This window comes from Zalophus californianus, chromosome 2, assembly GCF_009762305.2.
Source record: "Zalophus californianus isolate mZalCal1 chromosome 2, mZalCal1.pri.v2, whole genome shotgun sequence".
In the NCBI taxonomy this organism is placed as follows: domain Eukaryota; kingdom Metazoa; phylum Chordata; class Mammalia; order Carnivora; family Otariidae; genus Zalophus; species Zalophus californianus.
The window spans coordinates 64,249,607-64,276,455 of record NC_045596.1 but is presented as its reverse complement, the minus strand read 5'-3'; the positions used below and the strand labels follow the sequence as shown (position 1 = coordinate 64,276,455).

General features: G+C 35.9%; 1 protein-coding gene across 4 annotated transcripts in view; it reads left to right on the top strand.

The window, feature by feature from the left end:
• Positions 1–26,849, top strand: part of ANTXR2 (ANTXR cell adhesion molecule 2) — a 149,799-nt gene that overhangs the window by 75,885 nt on the left and 47,065 nt on the right. For 2 of the 4 annotated variants that reach the window (XM_035726045.1, XM_035726043.1), the window contains 4 exons: positions 6,646–6,690; positions 7,534–7,626; positions 12,566–12,733; positions 13,036–13,173. In XM_035726045.1, coding sequence (XP_035581938.1) covers positions 6,646–6,690; positions 7,534–7,626; positions 12,566–12,733; positions 13,036–13,173 — 444 coding nt within the window. Of the gene's footprint in view, positions 1–227; positions 257–6,645; positions 6,691–7,533; positions 7,627–12,565; positions 12,734–13,035; positions 13,174–26,849 lie in introns of all 4 variants that reach the window. The other 2 variants (XR_004819907.1, XM_035726044.1) reach the window with 2 other exon arrangements.

Here is a 26,849-nt window from a genome sequence, read left to right as displayed (position 1 = left end):
TTCTGGAAGAAAGATTAGTTGTGTGTGTGTGTGTGTGTGTGTGTGTGTGTGTGTGTGTGTGTGTGTGTGTGTGTGTGTGTTTCCACATCCTAGGATCAGGACCAAAGAGTGGAAACTACAGAGAGGGAGGCTTTGGCTTCTTTGGGGGGAAAAACTTTCAAATGATGTGAATTCCTTGCCAGTGGAATGAATTGCTTTGTGAGGTAGTGAATTTCTTTTTATTACAGGAATTCAAACATAGTTGGACTACAACTTGGTGAGAAGTTTTCAGAATATTGAAGTTTCGGTTGAATGTGAATTGGAGAAGTTGAAAAATGTTGTACTAGATATTTTTAAGGTCCAGAGAATTAAGAGTTTATGATTTTATGTGGTAATAGAATACGAAGAATCCTTCCTTCTTCCCTTGTTCTTCCTCTTTCCTTCCTTTCCTTCTTCCTTCCTTCCTTCCTTCCTTCCTTCCTTCCTTCCTTCCCTCCTCACTCTCACTTTGTCCTTTCCTCCCTCCTTTTTTCACCCTTTCCCACCTCCATCCTTTTTCTCTCCTACTAACTTCCTTCTAGTCCTTCCTTCCTTACAAAACAGAAAATCTATTTTGTGCCAGACACTTTACTAAATCCTGGGAATACAGTGAGCAACAAAGCAGACATAAATTTCCTCTTCGTGGAATTTACACTTTTATGGAGCCAGATAAAATTATCAACTCTGATAGATGCTAGGGAACCAATAGGCATTTATGCATGTGAAGGGAATCTTATATACATTGGGAAGACTGAGGAAAGTCCTGGGGTGGGAAGGTGAGGGACAGAGAGAGAGAAATATTTCAAAAAAATCTGTTGGACATGGTAAATGATTTAGTAAAGTCATTTAGAACTGAAGAAGAAATTACAGATTATGTGAAAATTTTGAGACTGCAACTAGAAGGAGTAATTTACTTGAAAGAAACAGGGAAAAAAAGTTGGCCCTTTTGATCCCTTTGAGTGTGAAATATTGATAGATCTGGTTTTACTGACTGAGTTTGGATGTGTAGTTTGGTAATGATATGATGTGCTTCCTTTCTATAAAGGAAATGTACCTGTAGCTTGATCATCTTAACTTTATTTTATTTTGCTACAGCATTATTTTAAATCTTAAGCCTCCACTGGCATTTTTTTCTGGGCTAATTATAAAAATCCACAGAGTTTTTATCCTTCAAAATTACCAGAAAGAATGGAAATTTTATGTTTGTTGATAAAATAAAATTGAATTAAATAAAAGCGCTGAATAGAAATAGCAGCATTATTTGTAGCATTCAAATTTTTGAATGAGTTAGAGGTTCAGTCTAACTAAATGTCTGGATGTCTAGTCACATCTTTGTGGAGATTGTATCTATCTGAGATTTAGATCCAAACTAAAATTTGAACAATGAAGATATTGTACATAAAGAAAATTAAGAGTTCTCTAAACATTATCAATAGCATTACATTTTAAAAACCTTTCACTATGGAAAATTTCAAACACGTACAAAGAGAAAGTCTAAAATAATGAATTCCCTCCTGTCTCTTTTGCTCAGCTTCAATGATTCTCAATTTATGACTGATCTTATTTCATCTATAATCCCCTCCACTTACCCACCCCAAATTATTTTGGTGAAGTATCAGAATCATATCATTTAGTCTGAAAAATTTTCAGTATATATCTTTAAATGATAAGCAGTCTTTTAAAAACAATATCCATTGCAAGAAATACTAAAGGGGACCCTTTCAGCAGGAAGGAGAGATCAAGAGCAACAAAGAATAGAAAGGAACAGAGGTAATCTACAGAATGGTGACTTTACAGGTAATACAATGGCACTAAATTCATACGTGTTAATAATGACTCTGAATGTAAATGGACTCAATCCTCTGATCAAAAAACATAGGGTATCAGAATGGATTAAAAAAAAAAAAACAAGACCCATTGATAAGCTGCTTACAAGAGACTCATTTTAGACCCAAAGACACCTCCAGATTGAATGTGATGGGGTGGAGAACCTTCTGGTATGCTAATGGATACCAGGAGAAAGCTGGAGTAGCCATACTTACATTAGACAAACTAGATTTTAAACCAAAGACTGTAATAAGAGAGGAAGAAGGGCACTATATCATAATAAAGGTGTCTATCCAACAAGAAGATCTAACAATTGTAAATATTTATGTCCCCAACTTGGGAGCAGCCAGATATGTAAATAAATTAATAACAAACTCAAATAAACTCATTGATAATAATACAATAATAGTAGGGGACTTTAACACCCACTTATAGCAATGGACAGATCATCTAAGCAGAAGATCAAGGAAACAATGGCTTTGAATGACACACTGGACCAGATGGACTTAACAGACATATTCAGAGCATTTCATCCTAAAGCAGCAGAATACACATTCTTTCTGAGTGCACGTGGAATATTCTCCAGAATAGATCACGTCCTGGGTCACAAATCAGGTCTCAACCAGTACAAAAATATTGAGATCATACCATGAATATTTTCAGATGACAATGCTATGAAACTTGAAGTCAACCACAAGAAAAAATTTGGGAAGACCACAAATACATGGAGGTTAAAGAACATCTTACCAAAGAATGAATGGGTCAACCAGAAAATTGAATTAATTATATTAATTAATTTAATTTTATATATTTAATATTAATATTTAATATTTAATTATTAATTAACTTAATTAAAATAAGAAATTAAAAAAAGGGAAGCAAATGAAAGTGAAAACATGACAGTCTAAAACCTTTGGGATGCAGCAAAGACAGTCACAAGAGCAAAGTATATAGCAGTATAGGCCTACCTCAAGAAGCAAGAAAAGTCTCAAATGCACAACCCAACCTTACACCTAAAAGAGCTGGAAAAAGAACAGCAAATAAAGCCTAAAACCAGAAGAAGAAGGGAAAAAATTAAAATTAGAGCAGAAATAAATGATGTAGAAAAAAACCAAAACAAAACAGTAGAACAGGTCAATGAAACTAGGAGCTTGTTCTTTGAAAGAATTAACAAAGTTGATAAACCCCTAGCCAGACTTACCAAAAAGAAAAGAGAAAGCACCCAAATAAAATCACGAATGAAAGAGGAGAGATCACAACCAATACCGCAGAGATACAAACAAATTATAAGAGAATATTATGAGCAATTATATCCCAAAAAATTGGGCAATCTGGAAGAAATGGGTAAATTCCTAGAAACATATAAACTTCCTGAAACAGGAAGAAATAGAAAATTTGACCAGACCCGTTATGGGTCTGCAAAGAAATTGAAGCAGTAATCAAAAATCTGCCAACAAACAAGAGCCCAGGGCCAGAGGACTTCCCAGGTAATTCTACCAAACATTTAAAGAAGAATTAATACCTATTCTTCTGAAGCTGTTCCAAAAAATAGAAATGGAAGGAAAACTTCCAGACTCATTCTATGAGGCCAGCAATACCTTGATTCCAAAACCAAAGACCCCACCAAAAAGAATTATAGACCAATATCCCTGATGAACATGATGCAAAAGTTCTCAAGATATTAACTAATCAAATCCAACAGTACATTAAAATGATTATTCACCATAATCAAGTGGGATTTATTCCTGGGCTGCAGGGGTGGTTCAACATCCACAAATCAATCAGTGTGATACACCACATTAATAAAAGAAAGGATAAAAACCATATGATCCTCTCAATAGATGCAGAAAAAGCATTTGACAAAATACAGCATTCTTTCTTGATAAAAACCCTCAAGAAAGTAGGGATAGAAGGAACATACCTCAGCATCATAAAGGCCATATACAAATGCCATATACAGCTAATATTATCCTCAATGGGGAAAAACAGAGTTTTTCCACTAAGGTCAGGAACATGACAGGGATGTCTGCTCTTACCACTGTTATTCAACATAATACTAGAAGTCCTAGCCTCAGCATTCAGACAATAGAAAGAAATAAAAGGCATCCAAATTGGCAAGGAAGAGGTCAAACTTTCACTGTTTGCAGATGACATGATACTCTATGCAGAAAACCTGAAAGGTCCCATCAAAAAATTGCTAGCAGTAATACATGAATTCAGCAAAGTTACAAGATATAAAAATCAATGTACAGAAATCTGTTGCATTTCTATACACCAATAATGAAGCAGCAGACAGAGAAATCAAAGAATTGATCCCATTTGCAATTGCACCAAAAATCGTAAGATACCTAGGAATAAACCTAAGCAAAGAGGTAAAAGATCTGTATGCTGAAAACTATAGAACATTTATGAAAGAAATTGAAGAAGACATAAAGAAATGGAAAAACATTCCATGCTCTTGGATTGGAAGAATAAACATTGTTAAAATGTCTAAACTACCCAAAGCAATCTACATATTCAATGCAATCCCTATAAAAATAACACCAGCTTTTTTCACGGAGCTAGAACAAACAATTCTAAAATTTGTATGGAACCAGAAAAGACCCTGAATAGCTAAAGTAATATTGAAAAAGAAAAGGAAAGCAGAGGCATCACAATTCCTGACTTGAAGCTGTAATCATTAAGACAGTATGGTGCTGGCACAAAAACAGACGCATAGATCAATAGAACAGGATAAAAAACCCAGAAATGGACCCACAATTGTATGGCCAACTAATCTTCAACAAAGCAGGAAAGAATATCCAATGGAAAAAAGACAGTCTCTTCAATAAGTGGTGTTGGGAAAATTGGACAGCAATATGTGGAAGAATGAAAGTGGACCTCTGTCTTACACCCTACACAAAAATCAATTCAAAATGGATGAAAGATCTAAATGTAAGACAGGTAACCATTAGAATCCTAGAGGAGAAAATAGGCAGTAACCTCTTTGACTTCAGCCATAGCAACTTCTTACTAGATATGTCTCTAAAGGCAAGGGAGACAAAAGCAAAAATTAACTAATAGGATTTCATGAAGATAAAAAGCTTCTGCGCAACAAAGGAAACAATCAACAAAACTAAAAGGCAGCCTCTGGAATGGGAGAATATATTTGCAAATGACATATTGGATAAAGGGCTGGTATCCAAAACCTATAAAGAACTTATCAAACCAACACCCAAAAAACAAATAATCCAGTTAAGAGATGGGCAGAAGACATGAATAGACACTTTTCCAAAGAAGACATCCAAAGGGCTAATAGACACATGAAAAGATGCTCAACATCACTCATCATCAGGAAAATACAAATCATAAGCACAATGAGATACCACCTCACATTAGTCAGAATGGCTAAAATTAACACAAGAAACAACAGATGTTGGTGAGGATGTGGAGAAAGGGGATGCAGTTATAAAGTGAAGCAGTTATATTTTCAAAAAATTTTTCCTCTTAGTCTAGAGACTTGGATGTGTACTTGAATTATCAGAAGCCGTTGGCACTTGGTCAATGATTTTCTTTTACCTTTTTTTTTTTTTTTAACCTGGGGGTGAGGACAGAGGGAGAAGAGGGAGAGAGAATTTTAAGCAGGTTCCACGCCCAGCACAGAGCCCAATGCAGGGCTCGATTTCACAATCCTAACATCATGACCTGAGCCAAAGTCAAGTCAGATGTTTAACCGACTGAGCCACTCAGGTGCCCCTGATCAATAATTTTATATCATGATGGTGTGAAAAGTTGTCTACCTCATCTACCTCAGTGATGGTAGAGGTCATTTAGATTAGATCTCAGGCTTCATTCCTATCACATGAAGAATCAGCCATATACAATTTCATGAAAGAATATATTGAGTAATGATTCATAGAAAAGGCATCTTGGTTAAAAAGTTGATTTGCTTCTAGATTAATGGGTGGGGAAAGAGAAAGGTAATTTCCCCATCATCTCTTGCAAAGCAAGTTAACTTGTGCATTGTAAATTTATGAAAAAGTCAATGAGTCTTAGAAGGAAGATTTCAGTAGTAAATTCCTGCTCTGTTTGAAGGGACATACCATAGTTTTGTGGAAAATGTTTGCAGATCTATGGCATAAAGATAAAATGAATGAATGAAGGAGTTTTGTGAATTGTTATGTGGTTGTTATCTAGCACTGTCTAACAGACCACTCCACAACCTAGTGTCCTCAAACAATTTAGTGTCTTCACGGTTCTGTGGAGACTGGCTCAGCTAGGAGATTTTCATTTTGGGGTTCTCTCATGTGATTGCAATCAGGGGCAGCTGGGCTGGAGTCATCTGAAAGCTCGACAGGCCTCCAGGTCCAAGAGAGCCATGTTTGGTGCTTCAGCTGGGATGGCTGATATAGTTGGGGGCTGGCCAGGCACCTCTCATTACCCAGCCTTTTTGTAAGGTTATCCTGGGGTTCTTCCTCCTCCTGGCCCAATGGTCTCAAGGTAGACTTCTGGCATGACAGCAGGCTTCCTCCAGAGTGAGTGTCCCAGGGATGCTGAGGGAAGTGGAAAAGCTTCTTTTGACCAGCTGCAGAAGTCACATGGTACCACTTTTACTTCATGCTAGTTAGTCAAAAGCCTGTTACAGGAGAGCCTGTATTCAAAGGGAGAGGCATACCCATTGAGAGGCAAGGTTCACTGGGGACATCTTTGGCACTACTACCATATGTTACTAATTGAGTTGTTTTTACACATCTTTGCTGTCTCCTTGTTATGCCACCAAAATTTTTACCTTTGGTTTTTTTTTTTTTTTTTTTTGGACAGGTTATCAAGGATCCTCCTCCACCACCACCTCCTGCACCAAAAGAGGTAAATAAGTGCCTAATGAGTGATGTGGATATTTTTTTCTGTATTTAGATATTATCCCCAAATTTGATCAATTACCTTGCTGTTGGATAACTGTGATACCTATGTATTGACTTTTGAATTTATGAAAATTCATTGTTATTTTTCATCTTCTTAGGATTTCTTTCATGTGCTAGAGGAATAGGACCCTCAAAAACTGATAAATATAGACTGGCCATGAGGCTTAATAGTGCACGGAGATTTACTTTACTTTGTCTATCAACAGATCAATAGTCCTGATGTTATTTTATTTATAAAAGGTAGAAGATCCAAGCTGGAAGTTTAAAGGTGTTCATCCTTTCTTCAAAATGATTATTACTTTAGCCAAACTTATGTTAGCAACATGAAATATGGAAGTAGTGCATTTTCAAAACTTCTTAACTGCCTATCTTTTTAGTGCCAATTTTGCAGTTTAACTTAATATGTATGTTGATGCTTTAAATGATTTTTGAAATGCTTTCCTACATTTAATGTCTTATCTTTTTAAATTTGAAGTAACAATTGGAATTGAAAAAAAAAACAAATGATGCTGCTCATAGTTAAGGAGCAACTTCTGGTAATCTGGTGAAATAAAGGAGATTCCTAAAATTGGGAGGGCAGGAGTCCTTATATTCTGTAGAACTCCACTTGAAATTTATGCATGTAAGCATAAGTACCTCCAAATGCCCCATATATAATTGTTACTCCATTTCTTCCATATCAGTGGCATTATTCAGAAAAATGTTTAAATGTGTGTTAGTTCTGACTAACCAGTATTTTAAGAAATTAATTAAACCCACTTTCAAAAACTTGTAATATTCTACATAGGAAGAAGAAGAACCTCTGCCTACGAAGAAATGGCCAACTGTGGATGCTTCCTATTATGGTGGTCGAGGGGTTGGAGGAATTAAAAGAATGGAGGTTGGTGTCTTTTAAAAAAAAAAAATAGAAGCTGCTAATCTGGAATGTGTAATTCTAGAACTATTAAGCCATGGAAACTGTGCTTTTCAGAATTTCATAATACCATCTAGTTTTATTTAACACTGGGTCTTTTTTGGATAATTTTTTTTTCTGTGGAATCATCCTGGCCATTTCAAAACTGTTCAAGAAGAATTGACTTCATTAGTCAAAGAATTGCATTGATAAGATGTTTGAACTCTAAAGGGCGAAACAAAGTTAGGGTTTTTCTCACTATTTTGGAAAAAATTACTGCAGATAGCATCAACTTTGTAGAAGCCAGCCACTTAAAGTAGCAATAATGCTGGTCTTTGAAAAGATCTAATAGTTATGTACTATTTAGGGATAAAAATGTTAAAATATTCGGGGTATGGGTATGACCTTATCACAGATGTAGGGGAAGCACATTTTTTTAAAAAGATTTTATTTATTTATTTGAGAGAGAGAGAGAATGAGAGAGAGAACACGAGAGGGGGGAGGGTCAGAGGGGGAAGCAGACTCCCTGATGAGGAGGGAGCCTGCGGGGCTCCATCCCAGGACTCCAGGATCATGACCTGAGCTGAAAGCAGTTGCTTAACCAACTGAACCACCCAGGTGCCCCTAGGGGAAGCACATTTAAGGCATTTTTTTTTTTTTACAGCTTTTAGTTACCACTTATGAACAATCATAATTAATCTTAAATATCATTTATAGAACTTTTAGACTGGCTCAAAGTGTGGATTAAAATTGAACTTTAATATTATATCTTAAAAATGAAATGAGGTCTTCTTACCACCACAGAAATAGTTTTCAAAATGATGGATTAATTAATAATAAGCACTTATTGCCGGCACTGAGCCCTTAACCACAGCATAGACAGGCCAGCATCCTACCTCAAGGAACAGTTGGAGGAATTTTCTCATTGATAGGCTGACTTTATCATTAAACACAGATCCTGGCATCTCTTCCTTATTAGTTACCCTTTAACTTTACTTCTTGATAAGAAGGACTTTTTATGTGTTCTGCAGTCATTTCACATGTCTTCTCCCGTCATATGGGCTTTGTCCTATTACTGCCAGCAAAAATCAGTGAGCTAATTAACAACCTCACAACTGTTGCAATTTTCTCTTTTTTCTACATTTCAATAAAATTCAGATTCCCAAGGAGAGTTTCCCCTTTCCAGAATAAATTTCAGTATTCTGCTCAGACCTACTTCACGTGGTTGTCATTACCAGAGTGGTTATTCAAGTCATCTGATAGTGATTCTCACTTTCTTGATCATATTAGATCTTAAAATAATGCACACTTTCCCTAAAAGCATGCCGCTTTATTGCTGAAATAATCCTCTGAGACAGGTACCTCATTGCTAATAAGCCATGGAAAAGGCAGGTGCTAGAAGCTATTAAATTTGTCTTTTGGAGAAGATAGTGCATATGCGTTCGCATGCGGATGACTGAGAATATCAAACAGTCCAAGAGAACATGGCTAGGCTTAGCTCTTGTTGCTTGACACAGAACGAAGGTCATTCTCCTCCTGCTTCCCTTTGCTGTGTCATTTTAGGCTGGGAGGGGTGGGGAAAGAGTAGATTAGATAATTTTATGTATATGAAAAATAAACTTGTAAATAAAGGAGTTACATATGGACATCTAAATATGGTCTGTCCCAACTTATTCTTAATTTACTTCACCTCATTCCAAAATGTGTGTGTAAAAACTGTATGGAAGGGGAAGAAAGGGTTGACAAGCTATACTACAAAATGTTAGTAGCTTTCTCTGGAGGGAGTGATTTTCAATTTGTGCTATATATTTCCCTATTTTTTCCTAACTCCTTTGACAATGAACATGCACTACTTTATATACAAAATATAAATTTAATTCGATTTTGAAATCTACACATATAAAATACCACATGACAGTGAGATAAGGGTATGCTAGTAAGTGAGCCTTAAATGAATAATGTTTTTGCTGAAAACACTAGGAGTTATGCCAGATTTTTGTTAGTCCAATATTCCAGTGCATCGAAGATTGAGATCTCTTTCTAAAGAAAAGCATACCCATGAACACCTGAAGTGGTCCTGAGGTAAAAGGAGTAATATTGGTTTATGGTCAAGAAAGCCATAGGTCACGCACATTCATGACTAACTTATATTTCAAGTTTCAAGAGTTACTAATTCTTAATATGTGAAATTACATTGCCAGTCCTTTTCAGTTTAAGGAAATTTATGAAAAGGACTCATCCGCTTTTAATAAATTGGGGTGCGTTTTAGCTTTGGACAATTTTAGCTATGTTGCGTGTGGTATTCCATCAGTGAGGTGGAATGGGGATGAGAAAGTAAATGTGAACATTACAAAGGGGAGACAGTACTTAAATATACACAATAACAATTGAATCGAGAATTAAGCATCATTAAGCTCTCTCAAATCTGATCTTATTTAAACTTAGGGAAAATAGAAAACATAATCTATTTTTAAAACATGCCTATTTAAACCTGGAAAGTATTTCCCTTAAAAAAATACCTTTACCTGGGAAAAATAAATGGAATTATAGAAATTATGTGCACATCTGAATTATAGAACAAATCTTTGTAACTGATGTTATTTTAAGCCAGGGTAGGGATTTTACGTAGATTTTTTTTTCTTACTCCTCCTTTAAATTAAATATTTAAATGCTATGGTAATGGCAATTTGCAGAAAGCTGGAGCTGAGCTGATGTTAATAACAGATGTTAGCACAACTGATCCACAATACCTAATGACTTCAAATGTGTGTTTCTGCCAATTCAGCGTGAAACTGTTTTTTTGTTTCTTTCTCAATTCTGAAATTGCTCCTTTATGATACAACCTCCTAGTCATCCAAATATACTCTGGAAATGATGGAATTTTATTGTTTATTATGAAAGCCAAGTAGAGTTGGAAGAATTTAGCTATCAAGCTTGCCCTTGTTTCTTTTCTCCATAGTAAAAAAGCCAGGTATATTAATTCTGCTAAAGCTCCCTTTAGCAATTTACTCTTGTTTTTTAAAAATCTTTTTTAACTATCTCAATGCGGTTAAACTAAAATATTAAAAGGTATACATATAAACGTGTATATATTTACAGGCATACCTTGTTTTATTGCGCTCTGCTTTATTGCGCTTCACAGATACTGTTTTTTACAAATTGAAGGTTTGTGGCAACTCTGCATTGAGCAAGTCTATCAGTGTCATTTTTCCAACAGCATTTGCTCACTTTGTGTCTTTGTGTCACATCTTGGTAATTCTTGCAATATTTCAAACTTTTTCACTATTGTTGTATTTGTTATGATGGTCTGTGATCAGTGATTACCACTTGCTAAAAGCTCAGATGACGCTTAGAAATTTTTAGCAGTAAAGTATTTTTTAATTAAGGTATGTACATTGTTTTTTTAGACCTAACGCTATTGCACACTTAATAGTCTACAGTACAGTAACATTTATATGCACTGGGAAACCAAAACATTCATTTGCCTCATTTATTATGCTATTTGCTTTATTGTCATGGTCTGGAACCAAACCCGCAGTATCTCTGAGGTATGCCTATAATTGCTTTTGAGAGTTTTAGGAAAAATCCATGAAATATTTCCTAATTTTAGACTTTGAGATTGAGTGAGAATTATTTATTGTGTTGTTTGTGATGATGGTGATAAGGATGATGGACCAGCTACTTCATGAACTAACACTAAGGATTTAATTAATGAATTTCCTTTAGACCTCAGCAACTGTACTTCAGAGTCTAGGCTGTTAAGAGGTGAGTCTCTAGAAATACACTGAGTCAGAACTCTAGGTCAGGGGCGCCTGGGTGGCTCAGTTGGTTAAGCATCTGACTTCAGCTCAGGTCATGATCTCAGAGTCCTGGGATCGAGCCCTGTGTCAGGCTCCCTGTTCAGCGAGGAGTCTGCTTCTCCTTCTGCCCTCCCTCTGCTTGTGCTCTCTTTCTCTTTCAAATAAGCAAATAAAAATCTTTAAAAAAAAAAAAAGAAAGAAAACTCCAGGTCAGCCATCTTCGTGTTCTTTATCTGAGAATGGTGTCAGTGATTCTTGGAGGAAGAGTATGATTACCCTTACCTCTAACGATGCCAACTGTGAAGGCTAGGCTGGGGAGCTGTATATCTTAAATCTGTAATTTCTGAATAGATGTAACATTTATCTACTTACATTTTTATTCTGAATTACTTTTCTGAGTTATGACATTTATTTGTTTAGTTAACTGTGTATCTTTTTTTGTTTTTTTCCCTTAAAATTGAGACGTCACAACTTCCAGGATATATCCTGGTTTTAGAGTTTTTTAGCTAGTTTTTTAGCTCAGTTTAGCTATATCTAAAGATTCCATAAGTTTTAGTTTATCTAGATAAAGACACTCTGATTTGAAAGAGAAGGTCATTTCTCTGGAAAGAAAGCCAACTAGCTAGCTCTAAAGGTTTAATGGTGTTTAAAACAATTTTAACAACCTCATAAAGAACATTCTAGTACCACTGTTCACACTGAAAGATACAGATACATTTTAATGACTCAACAGGGTCCACTTGAGATTGAAAGCCTATTCTAAAATTGTAGTAAAAAGGTAAAAACATCTAAGTAAGTCTTATCAAAAAGCCTTGAGTAGTTCTTTCTGTGAATAGTAATCATCTATATCCCCACCCAGTAACTCAGGTCATTAAAATGCTTTTTACAAAATTTTTTTTTTTTCCTTTGTGGAAATCATTTAATTCTGGTGAGTCAGTGTATTCTGGACAGGCCTTCATATTTCTTTGCAGAGCTTCTCTTGCCTTATCTTTGTCATCTTTGTTAATGTCCTCGGCTTTTGTAGGACTTCTCCATGCTCCTGGCTGGACAAAGACCATCTGCTGAATAAGAGCTGTTCTTCTAGGACACTCGATGTCTGACACAAGTATTTTCCCTTTGTCTTAAAGGTTCGTTGGGGTGATAAAGGATCTACTGAGGAAGGTGCGAGGCTAGAGAAAGCCAAAAATGCTGTGGTGAAGATTCCTGAAGAAGTTGAGGAACCCGTCAGGCCGAGACCACCTCGGCCCAAACCCACATACCAGCCTCCTCAGACAAAGTGGTACACACCAATTAAGGTACTTGTTTCAATTTTCTGTGATTTAACTGGGAAACTGTAACTGGAGAAATGATGACTTCTTTAGCTGCCTGCAGGCGGACCACGGTGCACCCAGCAGCACTCATTCATTAGCCATCCTAGCAACTAACTCTTAGTCTGCGGCAAGAACCTTTGTTTTTGTTATTTATTTGTTTGCTTGGTTTAGGAAAGAAATGGTAGGAGGGAATCAGACTTTACCGTCTCCGTTTTAACTCTTTATTTATTTAGTGGATAGAGGTCGAAAACGTTGCCTAGGAATTTACAAATCATGTTTCCCTTTAGGGTCGTCTTGATGCGCTCTGGGCTCTGTTGCGGCGGCAGTACGACCGTGTTTCCTTGATGCGGCCTCAGGAAGGCGATGAGGTTTGTATGTGGAGGTGTGCTGGCACAGAGCTGAGGGCTTGGATCAACATGATGCAGGTAGTGAAATAATAATCGAAAAGAATTTTTAAAGCCCTCCCTACACTTGGGGAAGGAAGGAATTGTTGTCATGTGCAAGATCCTATTACATGGGGCGCTTCATAAATTATCCACTGTTGTTAGAATACATCTTCAAGTCATGGTTTAACACGAGTCTCTTGTCAAGGAATACATACAAATTATGGTCTTTCGTACGCATACTTTAATATGCACACTCACTGCTTTGGCCTTTGACTTGGACGACATCACATTCTGAGGTTTTGCCAAGTGGGAAGGACAGACTGGGGATTAGTAGTTGGAACCTTTCTCTACCATTTACTGGCAGTGAGGCCCAGGAACCATGCGGAGCCTCCATTTCTTCAGGTATAAATATATATTTCTGTGCCTTCAACAGTTGATGCAAACCAATTTCTTAAATATATCAAAGTGTCTTTCGGTAGTCCTCCCTTATCCACAGTTTCAGTTACCCATAGTCAACTGTGGCCCAGAAGCAGATAACCCTCCTCTGACACATGTGCAGGTCAGTAGTAGCCTAATGCTACGTCACAATACCTGTGTCATTCATCTCACTTCCTCTCATCACACAGACATTTTATCATCTTATGTCATCACAAGAAGAAGGGTAGGTATAGGACAATAGTATTTTGAGAGAGAGACCACATTTACATAACTTTTATTACAGTATATCACTGTAATTTTTCTATTTTATTTTTAGGCGTTTTTGCTAATCTCTCTCACCACATTTAATTTATAAAGTAAACTTTATCATAGGTATGTATGTATAGGGAAAAACACAGTGTATATAGGTTTTGGTACTGTCTGTGGTTTCACACATCCATTGGGGGTCTTGGAACATATCGCCTGTGGATAAGGGGGGACTATAATGCATTATAGAAATCTGCGATGGTGAGACACACACACACTCACATTAAAAAAAATACGTATATACACACACGTATATATGTATACGTTTTCCCTACTGAGGAAGCCTATTTGATGTCTTTTGTTTATGGAAATTTGGCGAGAATTCCTCCATTGTTATGATTTCTTTAATATGTTAGCACTATTTTCTATAGTATCAATGTAAGAAAAATTGTTGAAAACATTTCCATTTGTAACAATGGACAGGTTTGGTTCAGACACAACACTGTTAGTAATAATAACAGGATCATTTCATTGTGTGTCAACATAATCATCATCCTGATCACCAAATCTGAAGTGAGTCAACTTTATTCACTTCAACTTCAGAGGACTTTAGGTTCATTCAGGTTTAATAGGCTGTTTTTTAAAGGATGAAATGATCAATGAAATGAATATTTTATAGTGCCAAACTAAGTTATGTTCAGTGTTATATATTTATATATATAAAACAAAAACATCTAAATCTTTAAAATTTTACTTCTATGAAATGAGGGTCATTTTCAAAACATCTGAGTTCAGCCATTTAGGAAATCCAGTTTGAGCATTCTCCCAACAGATCATTTACCCTTTGCTTGGACAATAGGTAGAGATAACCAGGTGTTGTATGAAGGAGCCTCTTTCATTACCAGACCACTCTGGTTAATAGAAAGTTTTTATGTTTATTGAAATTTGTGCCTCTGTTTAAATTCATGATCTGAAGTTCTGCTTCTGGACCAACATATAACAATTCTCTTTACTCTTTAATATGTTAGGCTTTCACTTTATGTGTTTTAAAATTGTTTTTGTGCATCACCTTAGGTTTCTCTCCCCCAGATTCGACATTAGTTCATTTGTTCAATAATTTTCACCTTTAAAAGTGTTGAGTTTTGTGCCAGCACTAAAGATGTATTAGCTGGCAAAGGCAGACAGTTGTTCTAGCACTCTTGCCAATACAGGATATATTCTTTTAACTCTCATGATTAAAATTTAGTTTTGTCTTTCATCGTTCCTACTAATTCTGATTTAATTCAGTAATTTTTGGATTATAAATGTGCACAAGTAATGACATCAGGTAATACTGAGGGGTAAGTGCAGACTGTAGTCTTTGCCCTTAAGAAACCTAAAACTTGTCTAGGAAACAAGACATACAGGAAAGTAATATTTATTCCAAAAGGTGATCTTGAGCCATAATATAAGTAGGTATCAACTACTCTTGAGTGCACAGAAGAAGAGAGGTTAACTCTCTCTGGAGGAACTTGGAAATGCTTCTTCAAAAATATAGGCCTTCTATCTTTAAATATGAGTAGAATTTCAACAGGTGGAGTTAGGTGGACTGAACTTTTCCATGGAGGAAGCATCAAGAGCAAAGTCTCTGAGGCAGCCAAGAATACAATGATTTGTGGATTGCTAGATAATCTGGGGGTTGGGGATTGAAACCAGAATGATAGGTTGGTAATAGAAAAGAAGAAATCTTTAAGATTGGATAAATTGATATATTTGGTTTTTTAAATGATGAATTACACTCATTCATTCATCCAACAAATATTTATCTAGTGCCTAACATGTACCAAGCACTTTGTTAGATACTAAATAAATTTAATATTTTTAAAAAAATTATAGTGCTAGAAGGGTGCCTGGATGGCTCAGTCCATTAAGCCTCAGGCTCTTGGTCTCAGGTCTTGATCTCAGGGTCATGAGTTTGAAAAAATACAGGTTATAGTTATGTATGTATGTGGGATGAGAAGTTTATATTGGAGCCCTGTGTTGGGCTCCAGGCTAAAGCCTACTTAAAAAAAGAAAAAGAAAAAGAAAAAAATTATAGTGTTAGAATACTGTATGTGTCCTAGCAGGTTAAATCATTTGTTTTTCCATGGTTTAAGAGTAATCTTTTCATTATTTTGACCATGATTTCTTTTGTTCTGATCATTTGGCCATTCTTTTGTCTATTATAGCCCCAAAGACTTTTATTCTAACTCTTAAGTTCAAATTGTTTCAAAATTCAGAATTTTTCACATTTTAGGAATCTGATATAGTCCATACTTCATATATTTATATAATGCAGCACCTTCCGATTACATTATTTAGACATTTTGCTATAGAAATATTAGTAACTGCAAGTAGACATAGACTATTAATAGTCTCAAGTTCAAGTCAGGGTTTGCTTCCAAATAAATTTTGGTGACAAACTCAGCAGAAAACTTAAGAGTTTTCAAAGATTTTTTATTTCAAAGTTGTACATAAAAGATAGTAGATCTTTACTGTGTGTGATTAAGTCTCCAGTTTTTCCACCATAAACCTATGTATGCTCCATCAAATATATATTATGATTGTATGTGTATCTGACACAGTATGACTTCGTCTTTTTTTCATAATGCTTATTCTTGTATAGCTTTACTGCTTCCAGCATTTTGTCACCTGCAAGTTTTTGTTACTTATTTCAAACCACTGTTAAAGCCTCAATGTGGCACTCCATGAAAGCTTTCTCCACAGGCTGATAATCCAGTTAATTGACATTAGTATGGAAGCTAGGAACCCACCCGAATAGTACAATCTTAGTTTACCATCTTTTTTTTAAATGATTTTTTTTGGTGGGGGAGGGGCATACGGAGAGGGAGAGAATCTTAAGCAGGGTCCATGCCCAGTACAGAGCCCAACGTAGGTCTTAATCTCACAGCCCTGAGATCATGACCTGAGCTGAAATCAAGAGTTGGACACTTGGGCGCCTGGGTGGCTCAGATGGTTAAGCGTCTGCCTTCGGCTCAGGTCATGATCCCGGGGTCCTGGGATCGAGTCCCGCATCGGGCTCCCTGCTCCTTGGGAGCCTGCTTCTCCCTCTGCCTCTCTCTCTCTCTCTCTCTGTCTCTCTCTCTGTCTCTCATGAATAAATAAATAAAATCTTAAAAAAAAAAAAAGAGTTGGACGCTTAACCGACTGAGCCACCCAGGCACCCCTCAATTTACTATCGTATTCAAAAGGATATTTAATGAATTTTGTTAAATTATTTGCTGAATTTATGGTATAATGCATAGTATATTTCCTCATCTAACCAAACCAATGATGCAGAATTATTTAATCATGTAGATTAGGTAAGGTTGGCATGATTTGCCCTTTTGTTTCTGTTTCTTGCTAGTGAAACTTTATAGTATTTATTATTTTTTAGACTGGGGATTGATGTCAAGTCTGTTATAGTTATCAGCATATAACCTTTTTCCTTTAGACAATTTGGGAACTCTTTGCCTTCCCTTCTTTTTATTTCCCATCTCCCATTTTCCATGTTTTGCAAAGATTATTAAGAATATCTGTTTCTGTCAACTTCGCATCATCAACCAGGTATTCTTTATTTGATCTAATTAATTCCAATATAAACTTCTCATCCCACATACATACATAACTATAACCTGTAGTTTTTCAGAGATTATAGAATTACACAGCAAAAAAACATTCCAATATGTTAGCCGAGTTACCATTCTGTACATTCGTAGGACAACTGAATGTTGCAAGAATGTTTTGTCCTTTGTGGATCTTAAAGGAGTAATAGTCATTTTCTTTCTTAAAAAAATAAGGCAAAACAAACTTAGTGCTGCTTGAGAGACAATAAAACAATTGTTTTCAGGTTGTGGCTGATGTTTCCAAAATAACAGAACCCATGCCTAGTCAACAGCACGTTTTCTACCTAGGGAAACAATCTTGTCATTTATTTATAAATTGTTTACTGCAGATTCTGCCTCTTGAGTGTTTAGTTTAATAAACAAATCAGCGTACGTAGAACTAAACCGGGAGTCAAGCACATTTCCTCTGCGAGTCCTGGCACGCTGAATTTCAAGCCAAATGCTCTCCTTTTATGGCTCAGAGGCCGCACCGGGCTCATTTGCAGAAGAATTCACTGCTCAATCGAAGTCCTTGATCAAGTAATTGAAGTTCAGGCATAGAGTATCAAAGCGGCGCGAGAAATCCCCGGCTCCGTCCCTGGCCCCCGCTCCCCTTGCGCGCCGCCAGCTCCTGTGGAGGTGGCGGGGTCCGCGCGCTGCGCACAGGCCCGGCCCAGGCTTTGATTGTGGCTGCAAATCCTCCGAGTCATGAATGTTTCAGGGCGCGGCGCGCGAGGTTAGGGCCGCGCGTCCAGGTGTAAGCTAGCAGGTTGTCGCCGCATCTGTTCGCAGCAGCGGCAGCCGCCTCCCCAGCCCGCAGCGAGCGGCCGGATCGTCAGCGGAGGTAGTTGAGAGCGGCAGAGCCATTTTGGTCTCCTACTCGCTGCCTGGAGGCCTGAAACACCAAAGGTAGGGGTGGGGGTGGACACAGCTGCGCTCCCAAACTTGCCTTAGGCAGAAATAAAGAGATCTAATGCAGTTTGACTCCGTTGCGGTGGGGAGACTAGGACAGAAAGCCACTTCAGAGACAACTTAACGCTGCAACATCTGCCGCCAAGTTTCCAGGGAGTGACGGGGGACAGCAGGTACAGATTGAAGTCTCCACATAAACAACCTCCATTAAGCCATGGACGCTTTTGAAGGGCCTCCATCAAACATGCTGGAGTCCGCAGCAGGAGTTTGTTTGGTTTTCAAAGCAGTGTTTTGTTTTTGCAATAACAAGGTAATTTATAAATCATGCATTACCATGCGTGCTCCTTTTTTATTTGAAAAGTGAGAGTTGGAGAAGCAGAAAAGGCAAAGAAAGAAGAAAGCGCAACACTAGTTTGGAGTTGTTCCACGAACCAATTAAATCTCCGAGGAGCTTCTTGGCTGTGTAATCGAGGTTATGTTAACCTTCAGACCGCAATCCCTCACTCACCAGTAAACCCACGTAAATTTATACCCTGCAAGAGAAGAATCCTGGTAATGGTGACACCCGTGAAGCGCATCCACTGTTTGTTTTGGAAAACTTATATCATGGGGCTACTTACTCCATGGAGGTGAAAGGAAATTATTTTCCAGATGGATGTAAATTTTTAGTAAAACAAAATTGAGAAAATTCCATTAGCTTTAATTTTCTGTTTATAAAGGCAGTATGCCTAGAGTTGGATATTAGACATAAAATTTTAAGTCGAAAGTCAGAATTGCATGTTCAGGGAAGCATTTTTTCTTTTTGAGGTGTTTTCCCACTCTGTCACCTAGATTCCGCCAGAAAGAAATTCCAGAATGTGTATACTTTTTCAGTGGGAATATTGTAAAAGCTCATGATTGGGCACACACTCATATGGCATAATGAGAATTGGTTAAAATATTAGTCTGACAAATAAAGCTCCAGGGTATGGTAATATAATAGTCTGTGGTAATGTAAACTGTTATTATTAATAAAATTTAGGCTCCCTCGCCCAAGGGAACACTTGCAAGGTTACTAGGAGATGAAGGAAAGGTGCTAACTCAAAGGTATCCTTTGGAGGGGGAGTAGCCAGGGAACAGTGGCTGGGGAGAGATGCTAGAATGTGGCCGAGTTTTCATCAGTCAGCAGTGAAATAAGCAACAGAAGTGCATAGTGAGTTTCCAATTAAGCTAAATTTATTATGTTGAGAGGACTTTTATTAATTGTGCAGATATGATTTTCAGGTTTTAAAATGATTGATGGTAGCTGCTTTAAAAAATGGGAAGTCCATTTTGACAGAACCCAATGTCCGTCCTCTGATTTTTAAAAAAATCTACAGGAAAAACAAAAGTCTGAGAACATAGCACAGGTTTATTTAAAAGACTCCAGAGAAACCTGATGACCTCAATGGCAAATGATTAAGGCTGCACCTCTTGTTTATTTCTCTAGTTCTAGCTTATGCTCACTTTTCTGCCTGTCCTGCAGCTGAATTCTCATGTTCAAAACACACTGACCTCACTGTCTTCCAAGGCAGCTTCTTCGATGATCCTAACCCTCCCCAGGATCACTGTGAGGTCCAGCATGCTTACAAATCACCCAGTACTCAGTGCTATTATCATCTTCAGACTAAATTGCACTTTGGTAGCAGAGATTGCGTGCCAACCTGCCTTTAAGTTCCCCATCACATTTGCAGAATGTAAACCACTTGTGGGTGTTTCTGAACAGATTGAAACCTTAACTCAAATGATTTGATATTTGTTTTCAGTGCTTGGAATTATGCTGCTAATGACTGCATTTTTACACTTAGTTTTTAGGTTCCTTCTTAATATTTTGTGTCCTAAAGCTGGACTTGGCAATGGATTTTTTAGGAGCTGTAAAAAACCCTTTATTTTAGCCTGAGTCATTGAGGCCTTGCGTACACAAAATGCTCCTGGTACTTTCAGACCTTTTCTTTTTTGAATTCTTAATTGAAAGAATAGAGAAAAATATCAAGATTTTTTTAAAACTCAAGTGATTGCTTACCTTTTATTTTTGTAAGATCTGAAATTTTATATGATCGTTGAAACTAATTATGATTGACCTGACTGGGAAAAACTACCATCAGATTTTTCTACCCTTTGTGTTATCACTAGTATCTTTCATTCTGATTATCTCTTGTCTTTATATTTTGGGGCATCCTTAAAATACCTGAAATATCCTGTTTAAATTAGTAGAAGTAATAGCTTTGGTTTATATAAATTTGAAAGATAAATTTTTACTAGAATAACACATGGACATGCCATTATTACTACAATCCCACTGAATATGTGTATATATGTGTATGTGTATGTTTACTATAAATATATCTGTGTATACACCTGTAGAACATATTTTCTCAGTGTGTATGTTATCAATACCAATGCCTGTTTCAGTGGAAAATAATAATTTCATGAAATAGAGTACTTTTTTCATACTATTTCTTAGGTTAATTATGGATGACAAAAGCGTTGGCTCAGTTTGGTTCCCTAAAGTGAAATATAGAATATGTGAAATGTAGTAATTTGAATTACCTAAGTAGTATAAGTAGAATCTGGATACTTAAATGGCTTCTTAACCCCCCAAGCCAGGCATAATTTGCATTTAGTGGCCTCATACATATTTTATGTATTAACTTATAAGTTTAGATTTTCTTCATTAGATTTCTTCATTAAAATTGATCAACAGCTTTTGACAGTCAAGAGACAAAAATTATTAGTGTAAATACTGTCTTCACAAATTAATGTGCTGATTTTAGAAATAAACTTTTTTTTCATCATCAGTGAGCTTTACTACTACTATTTAGCTACACTAAAATAATACTTCAAAAAATATCATGAGTTATTACTGGTTGTTCAGGGCTAACTACATTATTTTCTTAGCCTTAATATACAACATTGCTGTAGAACATCTTGAGGACATCAATTAAATCATCTAACTGGGAGCAGAAATGTCAGCACAGATATAATTTTTGACTTTTTTTTAACCATTTTAAGGATTTTATGTATAGCTTTTTTACAGAGAATTAAATATATTTAAGTAAATTACTTTATAATTTCTAATAATTTACAAAATTATATTCAGTTTTCAATTTAGAGCTCAAAGGACCAGTCCAAGGGGGAAAAAGGCACTAAATTTTGTAGACAGTTTATTATTTTAACAAAGTACATTACGGTGGTGCCTTCATGTCTACCAGACCCCCATTTATAAGTTTAGTTTAAGGAAAGCTTCATAACTCAGTTAAGGAAATTGGCTTGAGTAGGAAGCTTTTATTGTTCCCTTATTCTTCAAAATGAATTTATATTAACACATTATATAAATATATACTTTAAGGAGAAATAAATATTTTTTTTGCTAAATATCTTTCATTTTTATTTCTAAATAAAATAAAACACTAGGATTTTTATAATACACACTTTTAATCTCTAAGTCCTTTTTAAAATTGCTTCACATAATCTTTATATTTTCCATTAATTCTGCACTGAATCAAATTGCAACCTCTAACACTTGAGAAATTTGAAACTGATATAACTTTGAGGTATAGAATAAAAATGATTTACTATTCAAACTTTGCGAGAAATTGTGTTTGAGAATACCAGTAGACATTCACTTGTTTACCATTATATGACTAGGTTAAAAAATTAGCTCTTATTTCAAAGGGTTATGAGGAATTTCTTGTTTTTTTTCTTTTTTCTTCTTTTAAAATTAATGAAGTTGGGATAGTTTTTACAAACTTGTTCCCATTTCAAAACCATTTTACTCTCTGATATACCTCATATCTCTCTCCTTAGAGAGCTCTTTTCACTTTAAGAATATGGAAAAAAAGATGTATCTGATTTCTTAAACTTTAGATTCCCATAATGTTTCTTAGCAAGCAGGTTAGTACACTGAAAATAATTTGTATTATACCTATATTTTAGAATCTTCTCCACTACTAAGCACATTTTTGTTTTGGATCAAAATTAGAGATTTCAAACCATTTTTTTTTCTTAAATCAAGCACTGTTTCCTGCTTACAGAAAATTCTTCTATTAGAGCCATTTCCTGACACTAATGGTATCTTAACAAAGAGTTTATTATGAATTCAGTAAATTTTATTCAAATAGCATTAAGATCTATCCTAATGAGAATGGGCTATACACACAAAGGATTATATGGTTATGCAATTATCCACACTGATATCATATCATATATCATATCAAATCGCACCTTACTTGCCTAACAAAGTAAATCTGTAAAACATATTTCAATAGAGAATTCAAATAGCACATTTATATATCTAGTGTGCAGATAAAAGCTCTATCTAGAGTTAAGAGTGTTTACTTTCTGATTTCTTTCTCTACATCATTCATTTCTCTCTGTTCTCCCCTCTCCTAACTTTGGCTGATTCCTAAGGTTTAACGGTTGGTCTTCTCCTGTTATTCTCACAACTCACTGTTCTCTAGAGAGCACATGGACTTGCACTGCTTTGCTATCATCATTAACAACGTCATTTTTAGACAATTCCCTCCTCTCTCCTAAATTCTACTTGCATATCTCTGAGAGTCTTCTTGGATGTCCTGTTGTCAACAGATCTCTATGTATGGCTTTCAAACTGTAGTTACTGTATAGCTTTTCTGTCTATTCTCTCTGCTCTTCACCTGATATATCTAAGTTGATGCCCAGCTGACTTCATGGTTCCCCCAACTCAATGAGCAGGGTCGAGACTTTAGCTTCCTAATTCTGTGTATGAAATCTTATGCGAACAAATCATAATATTTCACTATAATGCAAAAAAAGAGCTATGGGGGAATATATGCATTAGACTCTAGTCATTCTTAAGAGATACATCACTTTGACTTTGTACACTTTAAAAGTTTTTGTTATCATGACTTATGATTTTAGGTTCATGACTCTTCCCCTGAGACTAAGCTACTAAGAAAATTAAGACATCAGAACAGTTCTGAAATTTGATAAATTTGAATTATTTCTTATAAAGATATGGCTGAGGATACTGATACATAAAAATGTTATTTACATGGAGCTGAGATTTATCATTTTGAATAATTAATTTATAATTAAATCTATTAAACATTTTCTGAGTTATAAAAGCATGACACCATTTTCTTTTAGGTGGAATTTTGAACAGATAAAGGCTTATCATTTTTATTCTTATCAAGATAAATTTATTATTTTATTGTTTTCAGTTGCATTGTTCTCATCTTTTTTTCTAAATCAGATTTAAGTCTTTGCTTCATATTTGACCCAAGAAGAGTTTTCAGTGATTGGAGTTCTTGTGAGATCTGTATTTTTCCCAGTGAAATCGTATATTAACATCAGTCTCTTCCATAATCATCTCTGTGCAGGGCTGTATATGGCTTCTGCTAGCTCTGAGGGCCTTGTTGGTCCAGTTTATAGAAATGCTGGCTCTTCTCCACGGAGGGAGAGGGCTGATGAGTGAGTTCAGTTCATACTCTCCAGAAGAGGTGTGATGGCTCTGTCTGTCCTCTGAATCCAGATTTATGAACTAGTCCTATGCTCTTAACTAGATTAGTTCCTTTTCCATTAACTGCTTAAAGTAGGGCAGCTGTCTGAGCTGTTGGTTGTAAATTTGCTAATGTCTACTTCGTTAATCTCAGATACAAAAGGCAACAGATAACAAGAACCAAGTTTTAGGACCTTGGATTTTCACAGCCTGAAATGAGCATGGAATGGTCCCAGGAATGAAAAATTGAAGAGATAGGAGGAACTGTTACATTGAGGAAAAGGGGATGACTTCTGTCATTAATCTTAATTAATTGTCAAGAGTTTTAAATCTGAGTTGTTAATACTGAAATTAAGTCCTTAATGCACTGTTCATGCTTTGGCATCAGATGCTCTTTTATGAGATAAGAGGTTTAGGAGGGAGAGAAGGGTATGTGTGTGTGTGTGTGTGTGTGTGTGAGAGAGAGAGAGGTCCAGAGAGGGGGGGAGAGAGAGAGAGAGAGAGAGAGAGAGAGAGGTCCAGAGAGGGAGAGAGAGAGAGAGACTTACCTAAATATTTTCATTTACATCTTTCAAACATTTCCCTGGGTTAATATTCGGGCCTTCACCTTTTGACAGTTACTGTAGGGCAGTTAGGAATTACAGATAAGTAACAATAAATCCAAATAAAATCCTGAGGTGTAGCATCAGCAGTAAGTGTGAATAGTATTACTTTCATGGTTACCAGCATACAAAATACTTCACTGAAGAGGAAATGTTGGATTATGGGCTGAAGTAGGAGGGAGGATCAGAAGGAGAAAGAGGAAAAGAAGGGAAGAAAGAGGAAAAAATGAAAAACGGGGAAGAAAGATTATTCCTGTGAAACACATGCAGGCAATAGGAGATTCAAGCATTTATTTAAATAATAAATGGAAATTATATGTTTGTAAGGTTGCCTACTCTACTATATAGTGAGGCATTAATCATTTGGAATGAAACTGACCTTTGAAATGACTAAGACATCTTAAAATCTCTCTTTTTTTCCTCCCTCTCTAGCTGTTCCATTCATGTTTGTCAGGTTAATCTCCCTTCACTATTAAATCTATGTTGTTATTCTGTGATACTTTTCAATGTAAAATCACAGGAAACTGTATTAATTATGAGTATTTTGGCTATAGAAAAATGACTTGCAATTCTTCCAGAATAAATATTTAAAAGCACAGAAGGCTCAAAATTTAAGAATATGGTTTTAGGATTAAATCTCATGTTCTCCATGCAAAATACAAAACAAGAAGGTGTGCAATGAAAATATACAACGCAGTAAATTAATTTAGTGTTTACATGTGTATCTGACTTCTGATGACTGTGAACTAGCTTTCAGTAGCAAGTTATAGTCAGTGGCTTAAATATTATTGTTTACAAATTTGAAATCACAGATACGGCTGTGAGACATATATGTTTATTCTTTGCAGCAATGTTTTCTTCTTTTTATATTAGCTTTAAATGTAAATAGGAAAAAAACATGAAAGTGAAATAGTATTTATCTATTCACCTATTTATTTTTGTACATAGTAACTAATTATTGGAGAGACAAGCAAAAATCTGTATATGTCAAGAGTTTAGATCTTAATTTATAGTTAGTGGACAGCCACTAAAGGATTGGAGCTGGGCAGCAACACGATCAAATAAAATTAGAATTAAGCTCTTGAAAGGTTCTCAAAGAAATTTGTGACAGGAGTGGAGATAATTTGTGTTTTCTTGTATAGCTTAGCCCCATTATCAATGTTTCTGTGTTTGTATATAGTCTTTTCATTATGAGTCACGAAAAAGAATCGTATAAAAATTTTGATATAGCAAGTGTGGTGGATTGTCAAGAGGTCAAGTGGTTTTTTTGGATAAGGTAACACTTTCCAATGGGAATCCTATCTTTTTTTTTTTTTCTTTTTTGCTAGAGGGTGGATATCAACTTAGGTTTATTAGCTACAAAACAAGAGATTCATGGCTTCAGATATTTTTCTTGATTTTTCAGGGGTCTTTTTCCTTGCTTCTTAGGGATATATGGATAGATAACTGAAGCTCAGGCTTGTGATACCAATGTACATGAATGCATGTGTGTTCGTGTGTATATATGCATGTGCATGTAGGGGGTGTTTATGCGTCTAATGGGGGCAGCAGTGCCTTGTACTTGTTGAGGGCACTCCTAACTTTGGGAAAGAAGAAATCTTTCATAGGAAAGATTTAGAACTCAAATTCAGCTAACAGTCATTGGCTACCTACTGTGTCTTAGGTATGTTCTGTTATGTATATCCAGTTCTTTATAGTGCTGAGAGTTAGTCCCATAGTACAGATGAAGAATATGAGACACAGAGATATTTAGTGAATTTCCCAAGGTTATGTTGCTGGAAAGTAATAGAACTTAGATTCAAATCCAGGTTTTCTGATTTCTGGCTCAGTGAGCCCTCCATTTTGCCATGCTGTCATTTTTAGTGCAACACTTTATTTTTCTCCCTTTTCAGAGAATAACTGACTGAATTAAGACAATTATACAGGGAGGAAAGTACTTTTAAAAATTTCAGTTTTGAATCTGATTCTTTTGATACAGAAATTATTAATTTTGTATCAATGTTTGTATCAATAAATTGTTTTGGACTATATACAGAATGCATGCACATTATTCTCTTTCTATATGTAATGTACGTTTAATTTTGCATGCATCTAAATAGAAGATAACATTTAGAAGTGGCAATGAATTCCATAGAAGGTTAATAAGCTGCATCTATAAATAAAAGATACTATTTAGAATTGGCAGATTTCACAGAAAGTTAATAAGGATCTTTTGCATCATAAAGGACCTTAGAAGTTGTGTAATTCATCCCCTTCCCCTCCACTTCAGTTCTGTGCTCCAGAAGGAAGAGCATGTTCAAAGGCACAAGAGGTCTGGAATATCTGTGTATTCCAGGAATAACAGAGCCCTAGCTAGGCTGGGGCAAGAACCTGGAAATTAGGAAAGTAAGTTATGAG